The following is a 22,194-nucleotide window of genomic DNA, read 5'->3' on the forward strand; positions in this document are numbered from 1 at the left end:
TATTTGTTGGCTGATTTCTACATTTACATGCAGACAAACACATCTAGTGCATCACAAAACTCTCCTCAGTATTGTAGAATTTTGTTTATTGATTTTGCACAAAAAGGTATTCACATTTCTATTGTTTTTTTCCCCTTTAGAAATAACTTCTCCCGTTGAATTTGACATTGACTTTTGTCGTTTTCTCCTGTCTAACCCAGATTATTAAGCAAAAAAATGTCGGTTTTCTTCGATAACCATGGGCTATGCAGTTCATTAACTAACATGTCCTTCCAGTCATTTCACATCCTGCTTTCCTGCTTCAGGTCAACTCCGTCACAGTCACTCCTTCAGCTGCACAGAAGATTGAAGTGATCTTACAATAGCACCTTTAGTAGGAGGGAGTCTAGCTACCTTTCTATCAATACGGACACGTGATTCCTTAAAAAAACAAAACAGAGACTGAAGACTGCGAGTGCTCACATAAATTTGAATTGTAGTCAGCGGCCTACAGGAAAAAAAGCTTCTACTTTTCATTTAAGATGCACTCTTGTAAATTAATTTGACATAGTAAACATCAAAACAACATCGAAGAATGCAGGAGCTGAGCCAAGCAGACAAATTGTTAAGTTTGAGCTGTGCTTGCTCTAAGTGACACAGTATGTGAATAAATTAAGAAATATTCTTATTTATTAACCGCTCATTTCACATTGCATCATAAGGTAAAACAAACGTACACAAAAGAAGCAGCATATTGTCTAAATGTAGATTTATTGTTGAGGTATGATAGAACTACGAATATTCTCACTTTTAGAACCTTTGTTTTCTTACAGCCACACTATTTTAAATAGAAAATCTGTTGTGGAAGACACTTTGAAATAAAAAAAAAAAGCCAAATTAATGGGCTGGAGGGAGAAGTGGGGGGCAATTCGGGAGACTTTCAATCTTCCTTCCATTTCACATTTGCTTCTTTCTCCTTCAGGTGTGGCTCAGTGCTTGTTTCTGTCAGGCGGCGATGCTTCGGTGCGACACGAGGCAGTAAGGCTGGCTGGTTGGGCGAATAGAGGACGAGACACGGCTTCTGTCTCGAGCTCCAGCAGCACTGGGACTGTAAACATGTTTCCAATGTGACCATTCAGATAGGAAAAGAAATACTCCAGATCAAGTTGTTATTGCTCAGTCAGAACTCTCGTCAGCTGTGCGGCTCGTCAGGTCCTGTGCGATGAAGAATGTAACGGCCGGCGGTGCTAAAGGTGAGATGGAGGTGAGGTGAGGCAGTGGTGGAGGGGAGGGCGACGTGGAGCAGGCGGGCTGGCTCAAACGAAGGCGTGACGAGGCGCTTGTCTAGTCGTCCTTCTCCACTATGACCTCGCCGTGAAGCACCCTTCTCCTCTGCCGCAGCATGTGGAAGTAGAGCTGAGGAAACACTGTGAGGAGGACAAAAAAATTAATAATAAATACAATTATTGTTATGTATCTGGGGCAGAAGGAGCCGACTGAAGCACTGATTAGGACTGTAATAACCTCTGGGACCTATTCATGATTCAGCTACTAGAACCAATTAGAGGGAAATTCAGCTTCAACATCCATCCATTCTCTATACACCGCTTTATCCTCACTAGGGTGGCGGGGAATGCTGGAGCCTATCCCAGCTGACTCGGGCGAAGGCAGGGGACACCCTGGACAGGTCGCCAGTCTGTCGCAGGGCTACATATACAGACAGACAATCACACTCACATTCACACCTACGGGCAATTTACAGTTATCAATTAACCTCAGTATATTTTGGGACTGTGGGAGGAAGCCGGAGTGCCCGGAGAAAACCCACGCATGCTCAGGGAGAACATGCAAATTCCATGCAGAAAGATCCCAGGCCCAGGCCGGGATTTGAACGGGGGATCTTCTTGCTGCAAGGTGAAAGCGCTAACCATTACACCACTGTGCAGCCCACTTCAACTTCACAACTCAAATAAAATTTAAACTGTGAACACGACTGGACAAAATTCTTAATGAGGAACGGCACAGCAGATATTTTCATGGACCTGAAAAGAAGAATATTTAGTCTGTTAATTATAGTACAAAAGCAACTCTCGCACTTCTAAGTAGTTCAGAATTTAGATTTTCAGCTTCCTAGAAACAAGGATCGCAGAATCAGTATCGATTTTATGCAGAGCTGTCTTTTTATTGCCTTTTAAAAAGCTTTTTATTGCTTACAGAGGCGTCATTGCTTTAATTATCTTATTTATATTTATTACTATTGATATACTACATCTTTTATCTTGTTGTTTTTAACTTTATTTTAATTTCACCTTACTATGTTCGATCTTTCTACCCAGTTTTCTTGCCTTCTAGGTATCCAGTTCCTCTTTTAAAAATAAAAATGTTATAGTGATGATTATTATTATTACTATCATCATGTGTATTTGAAATTCAACACAGCAGCTCATGAAAACCAGACAGTATCAGTGTCACTGGAGTAATATTTACTGCATGTCTGCTGTATTTATTGGATGTCACACAGGTGTTAGAGACTATTTCAATCTGATGTGCACATATAATGATATAAAAAGAGCTAATGAGTATGGTTTAAATGATGGCAAATGCATTCTTTTTTTTTCAGCAGAAATCTGCTTGGTTCCTTTTTGGTGGAACATTTATCTCAAGATATCATTCCTTTAATATCACTGGTTGCAGCGAGGCAACAAGGGAAATGTTACAAATCTCGTAGCTGCGTCGTTTTACCCATTTTATCACAACAATCAATATAAAGTCCACAAAAAACACATTTTACCTACATTATGACAAATGATTTTATCCAATTCCTCTTTGTAGCACAGAACACTAGAATGATTAGAGCTTTAATATGTTGAACAGTGCAGGTAACATCACAACTACAACTGGAGGAAATGAGATGTATAGATTATATATAACACAACTTTAGAAAGCAATATTTATAAAGTTGTATCAGACTAAAAACATAATCGGTGCATGGTTTTGTTGTGTTTCCTCAGTTTATTCTTACAGTTTTCACACAGATCTGCTCCTTTTCTGTTATTTTTTAATTTATCACAGTAGCTCATGTTAAGTTCTTAGTTTAACAATAAATGAGAAACTGTAGAATACCTTTGCAGTGGGGTTACATTTCTCTATTCATTCTGGGCCCAGTCAGTGTAAGCAACCCTTTCTGTCTCAAAAGTGCTGTACACAAGCTGCTTCTGAGATGTGGTTTGGTGGAAAATGCACTTTCAGATTCTGCTCTGCATGCTGTTAATACAAAGTGCAGGACTTACGTGGGATGTAGGACAGCATGACGATGATGAGGCAGTAGTAGTAGTCGAACGACACGTTATACTTGTTGGGGAGCCTCATGGAGTACATTCCAGTTCTACGTACGAACGGCAGAGCAGCATAAATGGTGAGCAGCTCCCCAACGACTCCCAGAGGGTACAAGACGATGAAGAGGTTGTATCTGCGACAGAGAGGAAGAAAGAATGAGCGGGATGTTTATAAATCCAGCAGTTATAGGATAGATGAACACGGCGTTAACACGCTCACATGCAGGCCAAACACAGAGAGCAAACTAACTGAGGCTACCATGAAAAAGTGAGTTCAACAATAAAACTTATGCAAAAATTAGTTTTAACAGTTTGCAAACACAAGCAGAGGGAACTAGTCATAAGAATTAAACATGATGCCCTGATGTAACCTGATTCAGTGATTATTATTTTGTATCTTAGAGAGTATGAGATAAAACATGAAGCACTGAGACAGTTTTACCTCTCGTATAATAAGCAGATTTAGTTTCTAAGACTACTAAAAGGTCCTACTTTATACCCACTTTCAACAAGTTAATGTGACTCTCACGTCCCCAAAATATGTACTACAAGCTCCAGCTCTGATTATTTCTAACATGCATACAATACTTTCTGGTTTTGTACCACATGTTTCAGTGTTTGTAGCTTTAAATTCAAATGAGCTGCTGCTTTCAAAGCCCCTTTCAAGAAATAGGTCACAACACACGTCTTTGCGTCTATTAAGAAGGGTGTTTCAATACTCATACTAGCATCCTATATAGTACGAAGAAGTAGAAAAAGATGGAGATGTCTCGATACGTAGTGCGTCAAATACCAGGATGTCCAATTACAGCCAGTATCCAAGCCAGCCTGCTGACCAACAAACCTCTGCCCAGTTACAACACATATGTCACAGAGTCTTTCACAATGACACAATTTCAACCCAATGTGTACATTAGGCACTTTGAGATTTTGCCTAAATGAAAAGGGCATTACAAATAAAAAATGTATTAATTATAGACAAGCATGAGCCCCTGAGTGCAGACATTTCACACAACAGACAGCAACAATCAAAGGTTAAGGGACAATATTAAGCTGAAATAGTACATCCAACATATATAACTTTGAAAGGGCAGCTGCAGTACGTACTTGAGGTAAAAAGAAAAAGTATGTGGAATGCAGCTCATGTACACTGAGGAAAGGGAGCCGTTGGGGCCCGGGGTTTATCCTCTAGTGATGTCACAAAACAGCAAAACTGACAAACTCGCTCAGAGACACACTTCTAATCAATGGAGAAACGAAGCAAACAAAGGGACGGCCTTTATTTATATTTTCTTGGTCTCTAACACACGGGGTGCACATACCTAAGCTCTAAAACTATTTTTTTTTAATAATATGGCCTCTTTAAATGTTTGGATGCTTGACTGGTGCTGTGAATTCAAGTCAACTGGCACACAAAGCTTTAAGATCAATGAAAGTATTTTAGTATCTTACTTTCCAGCAGCCATTCATCTCATTTTATGTCAGTAAGTTATGCTACAAAGGCACAGTTTTGCAGCTCAAAACACTCCAGCAGCCATGGTTTGAATTGTAGAGGAGGTTGTCCACTCACTGAAGCTGTTCTCATGAACCATTAACTTATTAAGACACTTCAAGTAGATTTTTCCTTTAATTTCTGACCTATATATATATATATATATATATATATATATATATATTGTAAAGACACTAAAACACAACATGAAAGCAACTAGAAGAGCAAAATATAAGACAATGGTGCCACTTTGAAAATAGGAAACAGGAAAAAGGGAGGAAAGTTCGGAGGTTCAATTGATGAGAATTAGGTCACCAAAAGAACTCTTAGTTTGTACTTTTTAGTAATTCTTCTGACTTTATTTTGAACATATATACAGTACTATGACCTCAAACCAAGAGGGAGCTGCAGCACAGATGATGGATGGAGACTAAAAGTTGAAACAAAGATCAGGGGGTTCCCCGGTGAAAAAGGATTTGATTTGGCAGGATCAAGTTGAGGTTGTAATTTAGGCCTCAGACAACTGTCAGCAGCTAAGTCACTGCATTAAACGGTTGACTGCTGCACTCACAATGGACGCTTTTTAGTTTTTCAGCACATTGACCTTTAACTGTAAATATGACATGTCTCTCAGTTGCTTATCCGCTGTTTCCCGAAAAATGAACAAACAAATATTCCACAGATAGTGAGAAACATAGTTGTGAAAATCAGAAAAAATAAAGTAGAGTTCAAGAGAGCGTCTCAGTGCAACTGCGGCTCACATAAAAACCCTTCACAGACTCCCTTTGTCTTAACCCCTGCTGCAAAGCCTCGTTTTGCAACAGCAGGTCTCTCTCGAGTACATTACTGCCGTGACTCAGGACTATTGGGATCCTGTATTTAGTCGAGACCACAGCAAAGGCTCGGGGGAGCGTCTCAGCGGATGTGAGAGAAATGTTGGGTGAACATTCCATGACCAAAACAGATGGTCTTAAAAACAGGAGCAGCTGAACATGAGCCGCTCTCCGGGGGCCTGGCGACTCCTCCATGCTTAAAGAAAGACGTGAAGGGTGGGGGGTGGGGAGGGGAGAGCCATTCAACGAGCAAGAAACGAGACCGCCAACAAAAGAATAGCTGGCAGGGAGCCGCGTGGACGAACACATGGCACAGAGAAGGGGCAGGAAGCTATAGCTGGCTGTCCTGGCACAGAGTGGTGCTTCTCCTGGTAAACGAGCTGATGCAACGCGTAAACCTCACTGTCCTGCAGCTTCTCGGCGCTGTAAGATGACAAGGCTGAGTGTTGGATGGCTATCAATGTGTACAGCTGGCGTTCCTCGCGTCAAATTTCAGGTGAGCTACTCCAACCACGTCACAAGCATTCTGCATACAGCGGAGGGAGGCATTATATCACTCTGCAGCTCTGATATTTCCACTGATAATCATCTTAAATGCCTCAATTTTATAAAGAATGTATAAACAGAATAAAAAAAAACACTTTCAGCAGTGAGATAAACCCAACAGCGCACACATACAGTTCATCAGAGCACAATGTTAGCAGTTAGTTCACCAACCATCGACAGAGAAAGGCTAATGAGGTGCTAATCAATAAACACACACATGCTTCTCCTGTCTGTGTGAGCCGGCCGATACTTAATACACACTACTTCCTGATGTAAAGCCGCTCTAGGCCCGGCGAGGGAAGCATGCCAGGGGTGAAATCGCCAGATCAGGCCACACAATGATCCGACACACTAATGACAATTCAAGCTCATCCCCGACACGGCCCACGGCATCTCCACCTGGCCCATTTGATGAAGTACGGCAGGTGGTTGAGCAGGTTGAATGTGTAGTAGGAATATCTGGTAATCTCTGTCACCGTCCACACGACCAGGAATAGGATTACGCTTTCTTCATTCTGGATCTTCATTTGAGTCAGGAAAAAACGGCAAATACACAGAGGGAGGAAAGAAGTAGCATGTTCACAGGGTAATACCTGGCAGGTGCTGCTCTTACAGGTGTTGTTACATGTGTGCGATGTGTGGAAATATAAAGTAAGACATAGAAAAGAAGCTTCACTTAAGATTTGGCTGCAGAAAACCTTGTGAAAATACACGACTGTTCAAAAGTTTGGGGTCACTTAGAAATGCCCTTATTTTTTTAAAGAAAGGCAGTTTTTTTCAATGAAGATCACATTAAATGAACCAGAAATACAGTCTAGACATTGTTAATGTGGTAAATGACTATTCTAGATGGAAATTGTTAATGGAATATCTCCATAGAGGTACAGAGGAACATTTCCAGCAACCATCACTCCTGTGTTCTAATGCTACATTGTGTTAGCTAATGGTGTTGAAAGGCTAATTCATGATTAGACAACCCTTTTACAGTTATGTTAGCACATGAATAAAAGTGTGAGTTTTCATGGAAAACATGAAATTGTCAGAGTGACCCCAAACTTTTGAACAGTACTGTGAGTCTTAGAGTTCTGAATGTTATCATTATGCGATTAATAAACTCATTCTTATGCATTTTTTCTTCAGAAAAGTAAAGAAACCGATACAAAACTGAGCCATTTTTCATCCACTTGTGTAAACAGTAGCAGAGCTGCTGTAATATTTACCTGTCTGATGCCGTTGGTGACAAACCAAACCATGAAAATCCGCGAACACACTTGAACCCCCGTTACAATCACAGAAGTCCTCACAATTCCTGCAGCAGAACAGGAGACCAAAATAATCAACACCGGGACAGATGTTGCTTGGGATGAAAACACATTTAGATCTAAAGAGAAACCAAAAGCAGCACATACCAATGGCACAATGTCCAACCTGTCGGACACACAGATACATAAAAACAGTCAGTTAATCGTTTCTTTTGCTTTACTAGAATTAAAGCTGAGATTATTTTAACTTACTTCAACTAATGCAAAGGTCTGGAAAAACTTGAGCGTCCTTGCTATACTTCTGTACAGACCCTTGTGTGTGCCTTTCTGGATGTAGAAGCGCATCATTGCCATGGCCAGAACCAGCCACCTGCAGAAAACCAGACAAGAATCATTACATAAAGATGCTACTGATAGTGAACAGTGGTGAAGGAGACAGCATTGTGTGTAGGATAGATCGATTATAGATTAATATTAAACAATAACTGACTCAACTGGAGTCTGAAGAGCAGCCTCATCTTATCCAGGTTTGTCTGCAACGTTTCAAAGTAATTGATATAAACCCTTTATCAACATATGTCCTTTTACATCACCCCGCCAATATGCATCACATTATAGTTAAACAGAGAAATTGTTTTTATTAAACACTAACGTCTCCCTGTTTTGGGGTAAACCACTGAATAAATACCTGACAAGTTAAAAAGTCTTTGCATTCATTGGATTTTCTGCATAATTTTGTTGAGTTTAGAGCTTATTTTTTTTAAATTAGTCACATAATTTAGCATAGAATGTACACTACAATTAAGTTAGTTATGTAAATTTATAGAATAATTATTATTGTGAGGTCTTAAAATTAATATTTCAACTTGTAAATTTGTGACATCTTCCTTCTCTACTAGAAAGCACATCTGCTATTTAAACATCACTGACTTCATCACACTGAGGCAGAAATGATTGAAAAACCCAACAAGTGTCACAAAACTGGTCTGCAAGGTTTCCCACAAAGGCCCTATTGGACCACTGTACGAAAAGTATAAGATGACACATCATTAAAAACAATATATTATAACCAACAAGATGAAAACAAACTGCTAAATTTAAATCATATTCCTGCACAGCACACGTGCGCTTGTTTTCTATCCTGTGAAAGAAAGATGTTTCACAGCTTGAAGGAGTCTTCTTCAACCCAAGAAACTAAAGAACAGGAGAGAAACTGCCTCTGTTTGTGGTCAACACCAGTTGTTAGCCGTTATCTGAACAGAATCCTGAGAGTCAAGGCAGAGTCTGGTTCTGTCGGAGGTTTCTTCTTATTAAAAGGGAGTTTTAATCTCTACTGTTGCTAAGTGCTTGCTTACGAGGATCCTCAGTATGTAAAACATCCTGAGATAAGCTGCGATTTTATGTTATATAAATACAATCAGCATTTCATCAGACTGTGAAGAAACTTGAAGAAGAGATCTTAAAATTCACTGGTGATTTAGTTGATAAAATGCAATGAATGTAAATGGGCTGCATTACATGGAATAAATCATGGGTGAAGATGAATAAAACACTACTTGCTTCAATCTTTCATAAAAATAACATCTGAGGCGTCATTACACAGAAAAGTGATGTGATGTAGCATTTAGGAACAAGACTGGATCCTTATTACTCAGTTTAAATCGGAAAGTCTACTTTTTCACATCTGTTTTCAACTCTACATCTAAAGTGTGACATTTATGTCCTAATATATAGTTAAAAACAAGTTGCAATCATTTTGGGCACATTTCAAATTTGTTCTTCAATCGTCTCTGCTTTGTCTGTATTTCTCCTTCTTAAACAAACTTCTCTCAAATGCCCCACTAGTATCATAGTTTTCATGGCATCACTTTTCAGTTTTATCACAATAACTTGCATATATTAGAGTTTAGAGCCCAGATTCCTTTTATTCTTCTACTTGTGCATAAAAAACCCCCCGAAGAAAACTATGCTGAAAGTGGGACTGGCAGCTCAACAACTCCTTCAGATGCATGCTTTAGTAAACAACAAACAAACAAAGGGGCAAAAATGAAATCCAGGTGCAACACTGGAGAGAAAAACTGAAACAATCACCGTCACATCTCTCCAGTCTGCATCCTCTGATCTGACTCAGCGCAGCAGAACAGCAGTCATTAAAGATGACCTCACAGGGCTGTTTATAGTCGCTGGTATTAACACTTTAGTGGGGTAACAGATGGATTTGAAGACTTTAAATTTGGGCTGGCATGAGGGAAAAATAAACCTAGTGAGAGGAGAGCATGTTTCTTGTTCATGTTGTGTGTCTGATCATGGAAATCTGATGAAAGGAAACTAAACTTTGCCTCTAAATGTGTGTCTAACAGTATAGCAGTACAGAAGAAAAAAAACGGATTATCTTCAGAGAATTGGGAATTATGATTGCTAATGTCTTTTTCTAATAATTCAGAGACAATTCAGACTTGAAAATTGCTAATTTGACATGCTGTTATAGGAAAATTTTTGCAAAGATTGAACGTATCAATTAATCCTGATGTGGCCTAACAGCGTAACAGCTAGTCCACAGGCTGGACATGGACATCAATACCATAATGTGAGGGAAAAAAACCTTGTATATCTTCACAGAGTTGTAAATAAAGCTGTGATCTATAGCACAAAAAATCCAGATGAACAGAGAGCCTGTATTTTGTGCATATTGTATACTGTGGCTGCATGCTGGAGTATGATCTAAGACAGCAAAAATTCTGCTGAAGTCATTTTCTGATCATTCTGTGAGAAATTATACTTAGAAATTGGGACTTCATACATAGAAAACTTTAAATTTTGCCTCTATGTGTCTAACAGTGCAGCTGTTTCTCCACAGGCTAGACAGAGACAACAGTTTCATAATGTGAGGAAAAAAACTTAGCTATATCCTCACGGTTTTGTAAACAAAGCAGTGACAGATTCTGGAAAAAAATATGGATGAGCAAAGAACCTGTTTCTTGTGCATATTGTGCACTGTGGAGACATGTTGGTGAAGCTTTTAAGAAAGGCAAAATGATTGTTAATGTCTTTTTCTAAACATTCTGGAAGAGATCAGATTTGGTCATTTCACATATTTGTATAATACTGTTATAGGAAACTTTGCCAAGTTTGAATGACGAAATGATTCCTTCTGTGTGCTCTGAACAGGTGTCTAACAGTGTGGCAGTTTGTCCATATTCTGAAGACACATTGGTGCTGTAATGTGAAGAAAAAAACCTTGTACATCTTCATGGAGTAGTAAATAAAGCAGGTTGTGGTACCTGATGAAATGTAGTTGAGCAGAGGGATTGTTTCCTGTGAATATTGTGTGCTGTGGCTGCATGTTGGAGAATTATTCAGGAAAAGAAAATGACTGTTAATGGGTTTTTCTGATAATTCTGGGAAAGCTGGATTTAGAAATTAGTAATTTGACAAGTTTTGTATAATCCTGTTGTAGGAAACTTTAAACTTCGCCAAGTTTGAAGACAAAGGGATCAATCCCTCCACATGTGGGCTCTGTACATGTGTGGACACAAGGTGCACTGAGACATCAGTGTCATAATGTGGGGAAAAACCTTGTATATCATCATGAAACTGTAAAATGAAGCAGTGATCCATACTGGAGGCACTGTGCCAAACTGGGAGCGCATTTCCTCCTTATTGATCCAGTGATCTGCCAGCTGCCCAGGATCGATTCTCGTGTCTGCCTGCTTGTATAAACACGATCCTGTCTTTACACCTCACAAATGTTATGTTGTTATTAAAAATCTGCCCATTGAGCATTTCACCGTCCGAGCTCCAGTGTCAGCGCGCTCCGGCTATACTTATCACTGCGACTGTGGGACGCGCTGTGGGCCTTTGACGCTGACACCGTGCAGTTCAGCCCTATTTGGACACGGCTGCAGCGCCAGTCTGTCACTCCGACCAAACGCCATTCATTCATTTTGTAACACAAATACTTCCCCTCTGCTTAAATCCACCCTCAACCTAGCTACCAAACCGATCGCTCGGAGTCTGACTCCAAAACCAAAGCGAAGGAGATCGGCTGAATCAACCCCGAGCTGAACAGGCACTTTGAGGCTCGACACAGACACACACAGTCCTATAAACAGCAACACACGCTTACGGTTTTTTAGGGAGCGGCTAACTTAGCGGCTTTTCTTATTAATAGTGCGCACGGGGGCGCACTTTACGCACGTACCCGGCGGTCATGGCGATGTTGTAGAAGGTGAGCCATGCGGTAGCGAGGGCGCTTTTCGTTCTCTTCTTGTTGTTGTTTTCCTTCTCCTCAACCGTGCCGTCCTCCTCGCTGGACGCCATGGTACCGGGGGCAGGGTGGGGAAGTCAGGAAGGGAGCTGACAGCTGGGGCTGGTAGGGCGGGGAGCAGCGGGGTCATCCATCCATCTATCCGCCCACGGAGCTGCCTCTCTCTCTCGCGGGATTAGTGCAACAAGTGCGTGGCCTGCTGGTGGCTCTGGGACTGGTAGCATGAGGTCAGATTGTTGACTCCTTTTCATGCTTATGGGCCCCTCTTGATTTCAAATTTCCACCAGATTTTTTCCCCTCAGGAATCCAGTCACTGTCAAATCTGTGCAAAAAAGAAAAAAAAAGTTTGAGGGTCAGTCAGGCAAAACTCTTCATCCACATAGTCCAATGAATGTGGCTCCATTCAACTGATGCATATTAAAAGTTTGTGTTAGCCCAGACAGAATTCAGAAAGCATATTATTGTGTCATCGGACATTTTGTTTAGACTTTTCTTTTTTGCTGTTTGGAACCCAAAACTAAGTTCAGTAAAATATTTTGTCTGAATGTTTTAGAATTTCCTCAGTTTTTAGGTCTGCAAATTCTGGTATTTTCACCCTAAAAAACACGCTATACCTGGGAAGCAATTTGATAAGTTCAGTCTCTCCTAAAAATATCAGCTGGAAACAATTTTGTCAGTGTCCTCAACAAATTTCAGGGATCTGAGAGATTTCTGAACCTCCTCGGCACTTTGAATGACTTCCGAGATGAGATGTTTTTGCAAAAATAGAAAAAAAATCCCAGGTCTGAAAACATGACGTTCACAAAATTCAGCGAAAATATTTTACAAAATTAACACATAAGTACGCTTGGAAGAAAAACGTAGATAATGAAACAACACTATTTTCTGAAATGAAATGACCCAGATGTCAGACTGGTAGTTTGCCTCTTAAGATTCAAAATTCAAGACCGCTATTAATCACTAACACAATTATATATAGTATACTGCACAGTGAAATGCATTGTGCACCTGTCCCAGACCAAAATAAGAAGAATAAAGAATAAAACACACAAGAAATATATATATATGAAGATAGATAGATAGATAGATAGATAGATAGATAGATAGTAAAATATATACATTTATATAAATATATGTATACATATATATATATATATATATATATATATATATATATATATATGTATGTGCCGCTAACTCGCAATGATACAGAAATCTTTAACAAGTCCATGCCCCAGAATATAAGTAGCATCACTGCCAGAATCTAATGAGGTTGTCTTTTTGTCATTTCTGACCTTCCCTGAAAATTTCATCCAAATCTGTTTTTCCATTTTTGAGTAATGTTGCAAACAGACAAACATACGCCAATCGTCACACCGATCGTCACATAACTGGCGGAGTAACCAGACAAGAAATATGCTCAAGTACTGTTGGGATTGCCTAGATTTTTCTACATGTAGAAAACCTATATAATGTAAAGAATGTAGAAAAAATGCCATTGCAGGTGTTCTTCTATACGTAGAAAATGCTCAGCCATGGCACTGACTGCTTGTATTTACAGGTATCGTTCTGTACTGGAATGACTTCTGCTCTTCTGGACGCACTGAGAGAGAAACTGCATCGATGCACAACCTAAAATTAGCTCTCCTAATGACACCGTGTAGAAATGTGTGTAAACTAAAGACAGCACCAAATATAGTCCAGACCACCTAATCCTGATCCAGTTACTTGATCAGGTGTTCAGGTGTCTGAGGTCAGCTGCAGCACAATGTCCAGCTGTTTTTGACAGGGAAATCCAGACTAAACAAGTTGGAAGCGGTTTCCCTCCATCTTCAGCTTGGACTTGAATTGATACACAGGTTGGGGCAGGACACACAGAGTGCAGGGATGGTATTTACTTTAAACAGACCAGACGAAACCACCTCACTTAAGCTTTTGGTTGGCTAAAGGCCTTCAAATGGCTTTTTCAGCAAAAACATCTCATCTTAATGGCATTATTGAGGCACAACAAGTCAAGAAAGCTATAATTTTAAAGCACTCACATTTTTTCTAACACTTAGTTACATCACTGTGCAGCCTCTGTATTTTACAGTTCTCACATTTTGCCACTAGATGGCAACAGATAAATATAAGAAGAAGCTGTAGGTTTTCAGTGGAATCTGGTGGTGATTAGAATTCTGGCTCTTCGTAGAGAACCAGTTCTTATGGCTCGACTCACTAAAAAGAGCCGTCTCTTTTGGCTCACAGGGGGCTCCTCAGATTTTCTGTTATTTAAATTCATTTATTACCAAAAACAATGTAAAATTATGTGTAAAATGAGCATACATTACATCAAATGTGTATTATTTATATTGCTTATTTTATTCAACATGGAACAGAGGGCTACAAATAATACATTTTGAAGTACAAAAACAAACACCCATCTCCTCTTGACAAAAAGATCCAATCTTTGATTAAAATCACTCGTAATTAATCATAGCCTTTTGCGCAAACTGTCTTGTAGACTCTGGTTGTAGGTCTAGGAACTTTTTCACTGGTAGTAAATTGTCACAGCCAAAACAAATCACTTGCTGAATGTTTTTTTTTTTAACAGATAGTCTCTACAATTTAATTTTAAGTCATAATTGTCCAGGACATAAGTGAGTGATTTTTTGTACATGCTATGAAAAAACAGCACATGTGGGTGTGCTCCACATTTCAGGTGAAGACCGCATTTGTAAGTGTAAATACCGCAGTACACAAAAGTTATAAAAGTACGACTTTCCACCACTGTGGTTAACACGGTAGTGGCCTATACCAGTTAGAGCGACACAAATACAGTTTAATGACCGTCATGACCTAGCACAATACCACCACTTGAAATTTTAATTCTCATGGTCTCAAAAAAAGGTTGCAAATGCACCATTTTGATCACAGTCTGGAGCCCTGCTGTAAACACTGCAGCAGCAGCAACAACAGACAAACTGACACTTTCATTAGCAGCAGGATCACTTGCTTGTCTTTATTCCTGCAGCTCCACTGGTGGGTGTACAGTTGTAATGTGCCTGTGCATGTGACTAGTAGAGCTGGCTAGATATGAGATTTGAAGCTTGTATACTCAACACTGTCTCTGCATTATCGATGGAATTGAAAAACATCTAAATTTTACAACAGTCACTCTTGTTCTCACCTTTACAGCCTGTTAACTCTGTAGCATTCTCTCTCTCTGTCTCTCTGAAAACAGGAAAAAGAAATAGAGAGTGTGTGTGTGTGTGTGTGGGGGGGGGGGGGGCAGCTCTGGCTCAAAGGCAGGAACCGTCTCCAATCATTCACTTCAAATAGCCGACTTCAACAGGCGTTTTGTTCATGACCAACACATCAATAGTATCTGGTTGCTGAGGTTACAGCTTGGATGTTGATTTTACTGTAGTTCCACTTATGCTTCCTGAATTTGGAGAATGCCCAGGTACAATATAAGCTATATATAGATAAAGTAATATGTGCTGTAATGAGGTGGGATTTTAGTTTAAAAAGTACTGACTGAGCTGCACTTTTTTTTTTTAACACAAATCATTCCAGTGAGATGGCTGTAGGACATGCACATCCTTCAGGGTGGAGAGTTAGATGAACTTTGTTTGTACCCTGTATAAAAAGAGAGTAAAGGGCCAGTCACATCGCCGTCACACTAAGGTACACAATGCCTAGTGCAGTGTAAGCAGTTGGGTGAGCAGAGAGCCAGGGCTGTGCTGTGTGGAAAATGCTAGTGGAGGCAGACAATGCAGCAGTCCGAGGCCTGACCAGCCCTCAGAGGGACAGGGGTCGCCTCACTGCGACAACAGCCCCCGTCTCCCTCCCTTCTTTTACTTTTCGTGAATTGCCACAGGATGGGCTCGGGGAGGACGCTGAAGTTCGCCCTGTGCGAAGTGCTGCAGTTTGCAGGCCTGTGCGTGCCCCTCTTCATCGTCATGCAGAGGTTTGCCATCATCGTGGCAAAGGTCAAAACGTCAGCGCAGCCGCCCGGCGACGGCAGCACGGCCTACTGGTTGATAGTGGCCTCCTCCATCGCTTACGTCACCTCCACCGCCCTGCTGGTCTGGGTTCCCCTGAAGTATATGGTCTTCATGAAGAAGAAGTTTCTCATTGGGAGGAAGAAGTGGTGAGTTTGAGCTGAAGTCAGAGGCCTGCTGAGCCACAGTGAAGGTCCAGTGCTGGTCCTGGCTGAGTTTGTTGTCAGCAGCTGGGATCCCAGTGCAGCACTGACTGACACCTGCCAACTGGTTTGAGTCTGAACAGGCCTGTGGCTGGTCTGGACATCACTTGGCTGGTGAATACCATGAGTTAGCAAGTCCTGCGGCTGCCTTTGTCTTTCTCCCTTACTTTTTATTTGTCTTTCCCTTCTTTTGTCCTTGTATCAGGAGGCCAGTGGCCCTCGTATATGTGATCCTGTCCACACTACCCTGCTTTGCCTTTCTCATCGCCAGCTCTGAGGTACAACATGCGGCAGATTGTTTCTCATTTCTTATTTGTTACATCAGTTTATCTGTACTCTGATCATGAACTTTGACCCGCTTGTTGCTATATTTGTAACAAGAGTCAGTGTGTAATTATACATTGTTTGTAGCTATTTTGGGGACTCATGTTTATACTTCAAAGAAACTGCTTGAAACTCAAAAAAAAAACAAAAAACCTGCCTCTACAATTTGTGACCAAAATGATATTTTGTGGGTGAGTGGAATTGCTGTGTGTGGAACAAAGGTGATGATTTGTGAGAAAACCTTTGGTTCTCAGGGGAGGAATATCCAGCTTTATGGATAAGGAGCTACTGATAAGCAGCTTGGTTTCTCTTCCTGTCCATGCTGCCCTTGTCATATCATCTGTCCATGAGGCACATTCTCACTTCCTCGCTGGCTGCACCAGGCCCTATTTGCTGTTTTATGTGGCACTTTCTAAAGCCCAGGCTGACCTTTTGGTTTTCGCTTATCTGATGTCTTTTACATAAGAGCCGTAAATTCTGCCAAGATGACCAGCTTGTCTGCTTTGTTCTGTGTCCTGCTGGGATGAAGTCCTGACACAAGCAAAGCGCAGAGCTGCAAGTGATTTTAGCCCAAAAACCCAAAACTGGAACGTGCACATCTGAATTCTTGGTATAAAAGTTCTTTATTGTTGAGATAAACTGATGGGTTTTGGATTGATAAAAAGTGAGGGAATAGATTTGATGACAATAAAAGCATTCTATTTTGTGGTTGTTTGTCCAGGTTCAAATAAATAACAACATGAAACACGATACATTCACGGAGCTCCCTGTATCACTAGTCCTCTTCTCGCTCATCTGTATCGACGTGGTGGAGAGGATACGCCACTGCAGACTGACCGGCCAGGGTGAGCACATCACACAAGTCACTCGCTGTGTGCTATCGATCCTGAACTTTCCCCTATAGTGACACCAGGCTGGTTTTACATTGCAGGAGCCCCGAGGCAACAAACACAGCGAACAGTTATTTGCGTCATTTATCCAGAACAATTTACAGACCCACGTTCAGCTCCTTATTCTTTGGCACAGTGCCCTCAGTTGAATAATATCAGCCCGACTGAGGACATGAGCAGGAAATTTGTTAGCCCAGCTCACTTCTCAGCATACAGTGCTGACATGACAAAACTACAGCAAAGTTTTTCTAAAGAAAAGCACTGAATCGCTGTTCACATGAAATCACTTCAGAAAAGTCAATCCTTTTGAGAATGAAAAAGTCACGAGCTTCCAACAAAACAGCATATTGATGTTTGCGCTTTCGTGATCACAAGATTTACAGGTTGCCTGCAGTAGGATTTCTTGTCTTTCTCAAAACTTTGGCCCAACAAAATAAAATCAACATTATGATTCAAATCATGTTTGCTTAATTAAAACAACCATATGGACACCAACATCATATGAAGATTAGTACGTAAGCAAATGTAATTTCAGATTTCTCTGTTTCATTTTATTTGACAGTTTTTTCCTTGTCTACCTCCAGCTAACGATATGGAACGAGATGCTGAAATCCCCTCCACTGTACTCACACATGTGGAGCAGGTAACACCAGTAGCTCCTATCACTCCAGCTGTGCCGGGGCCAGCTGTGCCCGGGCCGGGTGTGCCCACTCCTATACAACCTGGAGCAAACCAGCTCAATGACAGGAACCAGAACGGAGCCGGAGCTCGACCGGAGACCAACGGGACAGTCCCAGGACTTCCAGGCAACACTGGGAGGCCGTTCAGCATCTCTGGACTGAGCTCCAGATCGGCGAGCACCACAGCGTACCGCTTATCTCCCTACGCCTACACGGGCCCTCTGAGGTTCCTGTGTGCCAGCGATGCCCGAGCCGATGTATTTGTGGACAGTTTTATGTTCTGGATGGACACGGTGGAGATGGTGAGAGTGGCAGGACATCCTCTGGTCTACTACTCAGGCTGGGTGTTCCCCATCTATATCTTCAGCTACCTGTCCTGCCTGCGTGTGGTGGTCATGCCCCACAGTCCCCTGCTGTCCTCACTTGGAGTGGCCTTGCAGGATTTACCCTTCTTCTTTGTGCGAGTCGGCCTCATCGCCTTCTTCGGCTTCGTCACGCCCATCCTGTATCTGATGAAGAACCTGTTGGTCTGTCTGGCCTTTGTCTATTTCAACTTTATGACCAAGCTGAGGGTCTTCAACACAGAGAGGATGTTCTTTTGAGACCAACACTTCAAGGACGAACATTTAAAGAAGTGGCAGGAGCAAAGGGTCAACATAACCAGGAAATGTAGGATGTTGGGATTCAGGAGATGGTTGCACCAGCTCTTCAGAAGGCAATGCAGAATTAAAATTAAATGCACATAAACTAGTCGGTGCATAGAGAGTTCTAACTACATATAGTAACTTCCAGGTCAAACTATTGTGCAGCTAACATAGACTGTACATAAAAGGCAGACATAGCTATCGTGAGATAACCCACTTGTCTTTGAACTAAAGTTTTCAAGCTTGGTATTTTGCCATCACCATCTTGTGGTCTTTTGAAACCAGCTGTAACAAGACGGGTGGATTTGACTGTGAACTTGAGAAGCTATGCATGTTGATACAGAAGTAATGCGTCAATCACAAGGTAGCTTTGCCTTACAACATACCCTGCTTTATACTTTAAATGGGGCCATTATTTTAAGAATTCACACTCTATTGTATTGAAGGAGATTTGAAACGGTAAACTGATACCATAAACTCGTCAAGATAATGTTTACTGAGGCAATTAATAGAGTAAGAAGTCGGGTCGTTTTCTCATTAACTTCTACACAATCACACATACTTTTGCAACCAGGAGTCGCCCCCTGCTGGCTGTCAGAAAGAATGCAGTTTTAGTCACTTCACGTAGGCTTTCAGACCAAGATGCCTTGTCGATCTTTTATACACAGTCTGTGGAGGGTTACTGAACTAACAGACAAGGCTGACATTATGTTGCTGAAACATGATGTTTGGAGTGAGGAGTAAAAGAGGCAGTGTAGAATATGGTCTACAAATCAGACATAGTCTTTTATGAAAAGCTGTTTCATATGGATCTAAATCTGGAAAAATGAGAATTCACACAAGTAAAATAGATTAATTTAAATTGCAATATTTTAACGGAGTGGATATTAATATTGTAGAATCTTAACTTTAACATTTAAATCAATAATGTAGGGTTTTAACTTCAACATTTAAATTTTCTAGGTAAATTAATTAATTAATCTTATTTCTCTTTGATTAAATGTACTATACATTAACATGGACTTGACTTTATAAATACATAATTTGCCCCGTGACAACTCTAAATTTTGGAGGTTACACTACACCTTGTCATGCTACTGTGACCTGTTTATAGACTTTATTACTTTTTATTGCAGATGTTTCCTGGAAAACCATTTACACACCTAAATACATTTCTAAAGTTCTAATGTTGCAGTCTGGTTTAGTTAGCCACTAGTTTTAAATTAACCTTAGAGAACTTAGGAAGAGCAATTAGCAATAGATTTAAGAATAGCTGGTGCAACCAGACCTAGTATGAATTAGGGAATGCGACAAAAATGCAAGGAGATATTTTAGTTAAAATGCATGATGGTACTTTCACAGGCCAAAAGGGAGCTCTTAGGCAATGGAAATTATGTGTCAAATGACTGTTGTGTTATGTGTTAATAACTTCACGTATTTTTTTTACCCCTCAAAACCCCTCATCCTTACCAAGCATGGCACTTTGGGAATGTATCTGTAATGTCACTTGAGAGTTAATGAGCAGATTTTTTTTCTACCATCATAAAGTGCAGTGAAAATGTAAGCACATAAATCCATGTTGTTTATATTAGGTTTTTCTTTGCTAAGTTAAAATTCACGAAAGTGTGCGTTTGTTTCACTGATACATTTATTTTGATAAATGAGATTAATAAAGAGAGTCATTAAAATATATATTTCAACTTTCACATGCCTGATTCATCATGTTGACCACCATGAACTGAACGTACGCACAGTGTGTCTATGTTTTTGACCTCAAGTTAGACCTTTTGCGCTGGAATTCATTCCATTTCTTCCCAGCTACTCCCCAAGAGAAAAGGTTTCCTGTCATTCTTCTGCAAAACATTCTCATCACTAACAACAGCAGTGACGATGTAGAAATCCTAATGTCACTGCACCTGTGAAATGTACAACCATTCAGCACAGCAGCCATGGAACACACTGCATTTTTGGAAGATCAGAGTTTTCAGGGTAGGTAAAAATGGTAGGATCTAAAAACAATGCAATCAATAAAACAAAATAATAAAGTGAAAAGAGATATTATTCCTTACTGGCCTGGTGTAGTGGATTTTTTATGACTTTTTTAATATGTCCATTTAGGAATGTATGATAATTGTCATGTAGTGTTTGAAAATCACAATATTAAAGCTTTGCATTTCATAAATGAAAAATGTAATTTGCTTATTTTAAATATGGCCTATTGTTACAGATGTGTAATCTACCAGAACATGTGTAAAAACTCATCTACTAAACTGTAAGTATTAGTTTTTAATACTAGTCTTTTATGTTTATGTTATATAAACATAATAAATGAAAGATGTGTTATGTGGAAGATGTTGCCCATTAAACCCACAACTCAGTTCAATCCAATGCTGCAGCTCTCCTCAGTTTTCCAAAATCTTTCAGTCTATTTTGGAACATTATTTTGGTTTGCTGGTCTATTTAAGTCAACCTAATTTCCAGCCATAAGCATGTAGTAAAAAAATCTAACAAACCAACAGTATGCTTCCTGCTTAGCACAAAATGACATGAACAACATTTTAGTAAGAAGGTGGTGAACATGGAGCTGCATGTAGCCACTACAGTGCCAGATGTTTCTCTCAAGAAATGGTTTAAACCACAACAACTTAAAATCAGGGTGAATGTGGACAATTCTTTTGCTATACATTGATCTGCTGCCCTCAAGTGGTTAAAAAATCAAATAAAAAAAATCAGTAAATGCTAGACTAGCAGCGCTAGACAACCCACAGCAACGAATTTAATTCTCTGCCAGGGTGGGTCTAGTTACCCTCGGTAAGTCTCGAGGTTGGATTCTCCTAAAACTGGCCGACGAATCACCATGAAGTGTAGAGTCAGAAGGCGGGCGTAACTAAGTGACGACAGAGGCGCGACGATTCTGACAGAAACAACCGGAAACAACCATAGAAACAAGGATAGACAAGAAGATGGCTGCGCACAATAAACAGTTATCTTTTGACTCGGCTTTGGCCACAGCCCTTAAAGATTTCTGTTAACATGTCTGCAATATACTTGAGCTTCACCCATTGACTGTATAAATAAGGCTTCACCAAACTCCTGCATCCTCTGATTTCCGGCGCTCTAGGAACTACGTCAGCCTATTCGTTGCGCTGATTGGTTGTATACTTACCCAATTGCTGCAGAGTGATTTGAAAGACAACCTTTTAGCCCGCCTCCCTCCCTGTCGAGAGTTCCTAGACCCTTGCGTCTTCAGACCTGGGTCTAGCGCGGCTAGGCTAAGTAAATGCCATTTTAAATCAGATTTCTAATATTTTTATGCTACAATTCATCATCACTCATACAAGGCACACTTATTTAATATTTGCATGTTCAGTCTATCTGGATCTATATGTATCAGTATTATCAACATTGCTGAGAATTTCTGCAGTATGAGGCCAAAGTGGTCAGAACGCCACTCATTTCCCCCAATAGGAAGCAGGATTTCCTCCTGTCCTCTCTGTCTACTGACTCGTATCATCACTGCACTCCTCACCCGAAGCCTCGCAGACCTCTTGAGGGGGAGGAGGGGATACTATCCCACCAAAACCTGTCACATCAGCAAAAGTGCTGCAAACCTCATTTACTCCGGTGCTGGTGATTCTTCGAAATCTTCTGATGCTTAAAATTTGCTCAAAGTCAGTCTTGCTGAATGACATCTGCTCTCTGGGTTCATTATCCAGGAACAGATTTAGCACACACTGAGGGGCTATTTATAGT

The 22,194-nt window shown here is 40.5% G+C and overlaps 2 protein-coding genes across 2 annotated transcripts; one reads left to right on the top strand and one right to left on the bottom strand.

Moving 5' to 3' along the window:
• Positions 1 to 69: 69 nt before the first annotated feature.
• On the bottom strand, positions 70 to 12,036 carry hacd1 (3-hydroxyacyl-CoA dehydratase 1). The gene is made up of 7 exons (XM_022212298.2): positions 11,649 to 12,036; positions 7,700 to 7,817; positions 7,595 to 7,613; positions 7,406 to 7,494; positions 6,585 to 6,706; positions 3,270 to 3,448; positions 70 to 1,406 (listed from the first exon to the last, which is right to left on the bottom strand). Exons 1-7 carry the CDS (start codon positions 11,765 to 11,767, stop codon positions 1,324 to 1,326), a joined length of 729 nt encoding a protein of 242 aa, XP_022067990.1. The 5' UTR covers positions 11,768 to 12,036; the 3' UTR covers positions 70 to 1,323.
• Positions 12,037 to 15,269: 3,233 nt separating this feature from the next.
• LOC110963805 (transmembrane protein 236) lies at positions 15,270 to 20,145 on the top strand. The gene is made up of 4 exons (XM_022212297.2): positions 15,270 to 15,849; positions 16,109 to 16,181; positions 16,949 to 17,072; positions 17,702 to 20,145. Exons 1-4 carry the CDS (start codon positions 15,578 to 15,580, stop codon positions 18,397 to 18,399), a joined length of 1,167 nt encoding a protein of 388 aa, XP_022067989.1. The 5' UTR covers positions 15,270 to 15,577; the 3' UTR covers positions 18,400 to 20,145.
• Positions 20,146 to 22,194: the final 2,049 nt, after the last annotated feature.

Source organism: Acanthochromis polyacanthus, chromosome 20, assembly GCF_021347895.1.
Source record: "Acanthochromis polyacanthus isolate Apoly-LR-REF ecotype Palm Island chromosome 20, KAUST_Apoly_ChrSc, whole genome shotgun sequence".
Classification (NCBI taxonomy): Eukaryota; Metazoa; Chordata; class Actinopteri; family Pomacentridae; genus Acanthochromis; species Acanthochromis polyacanthus.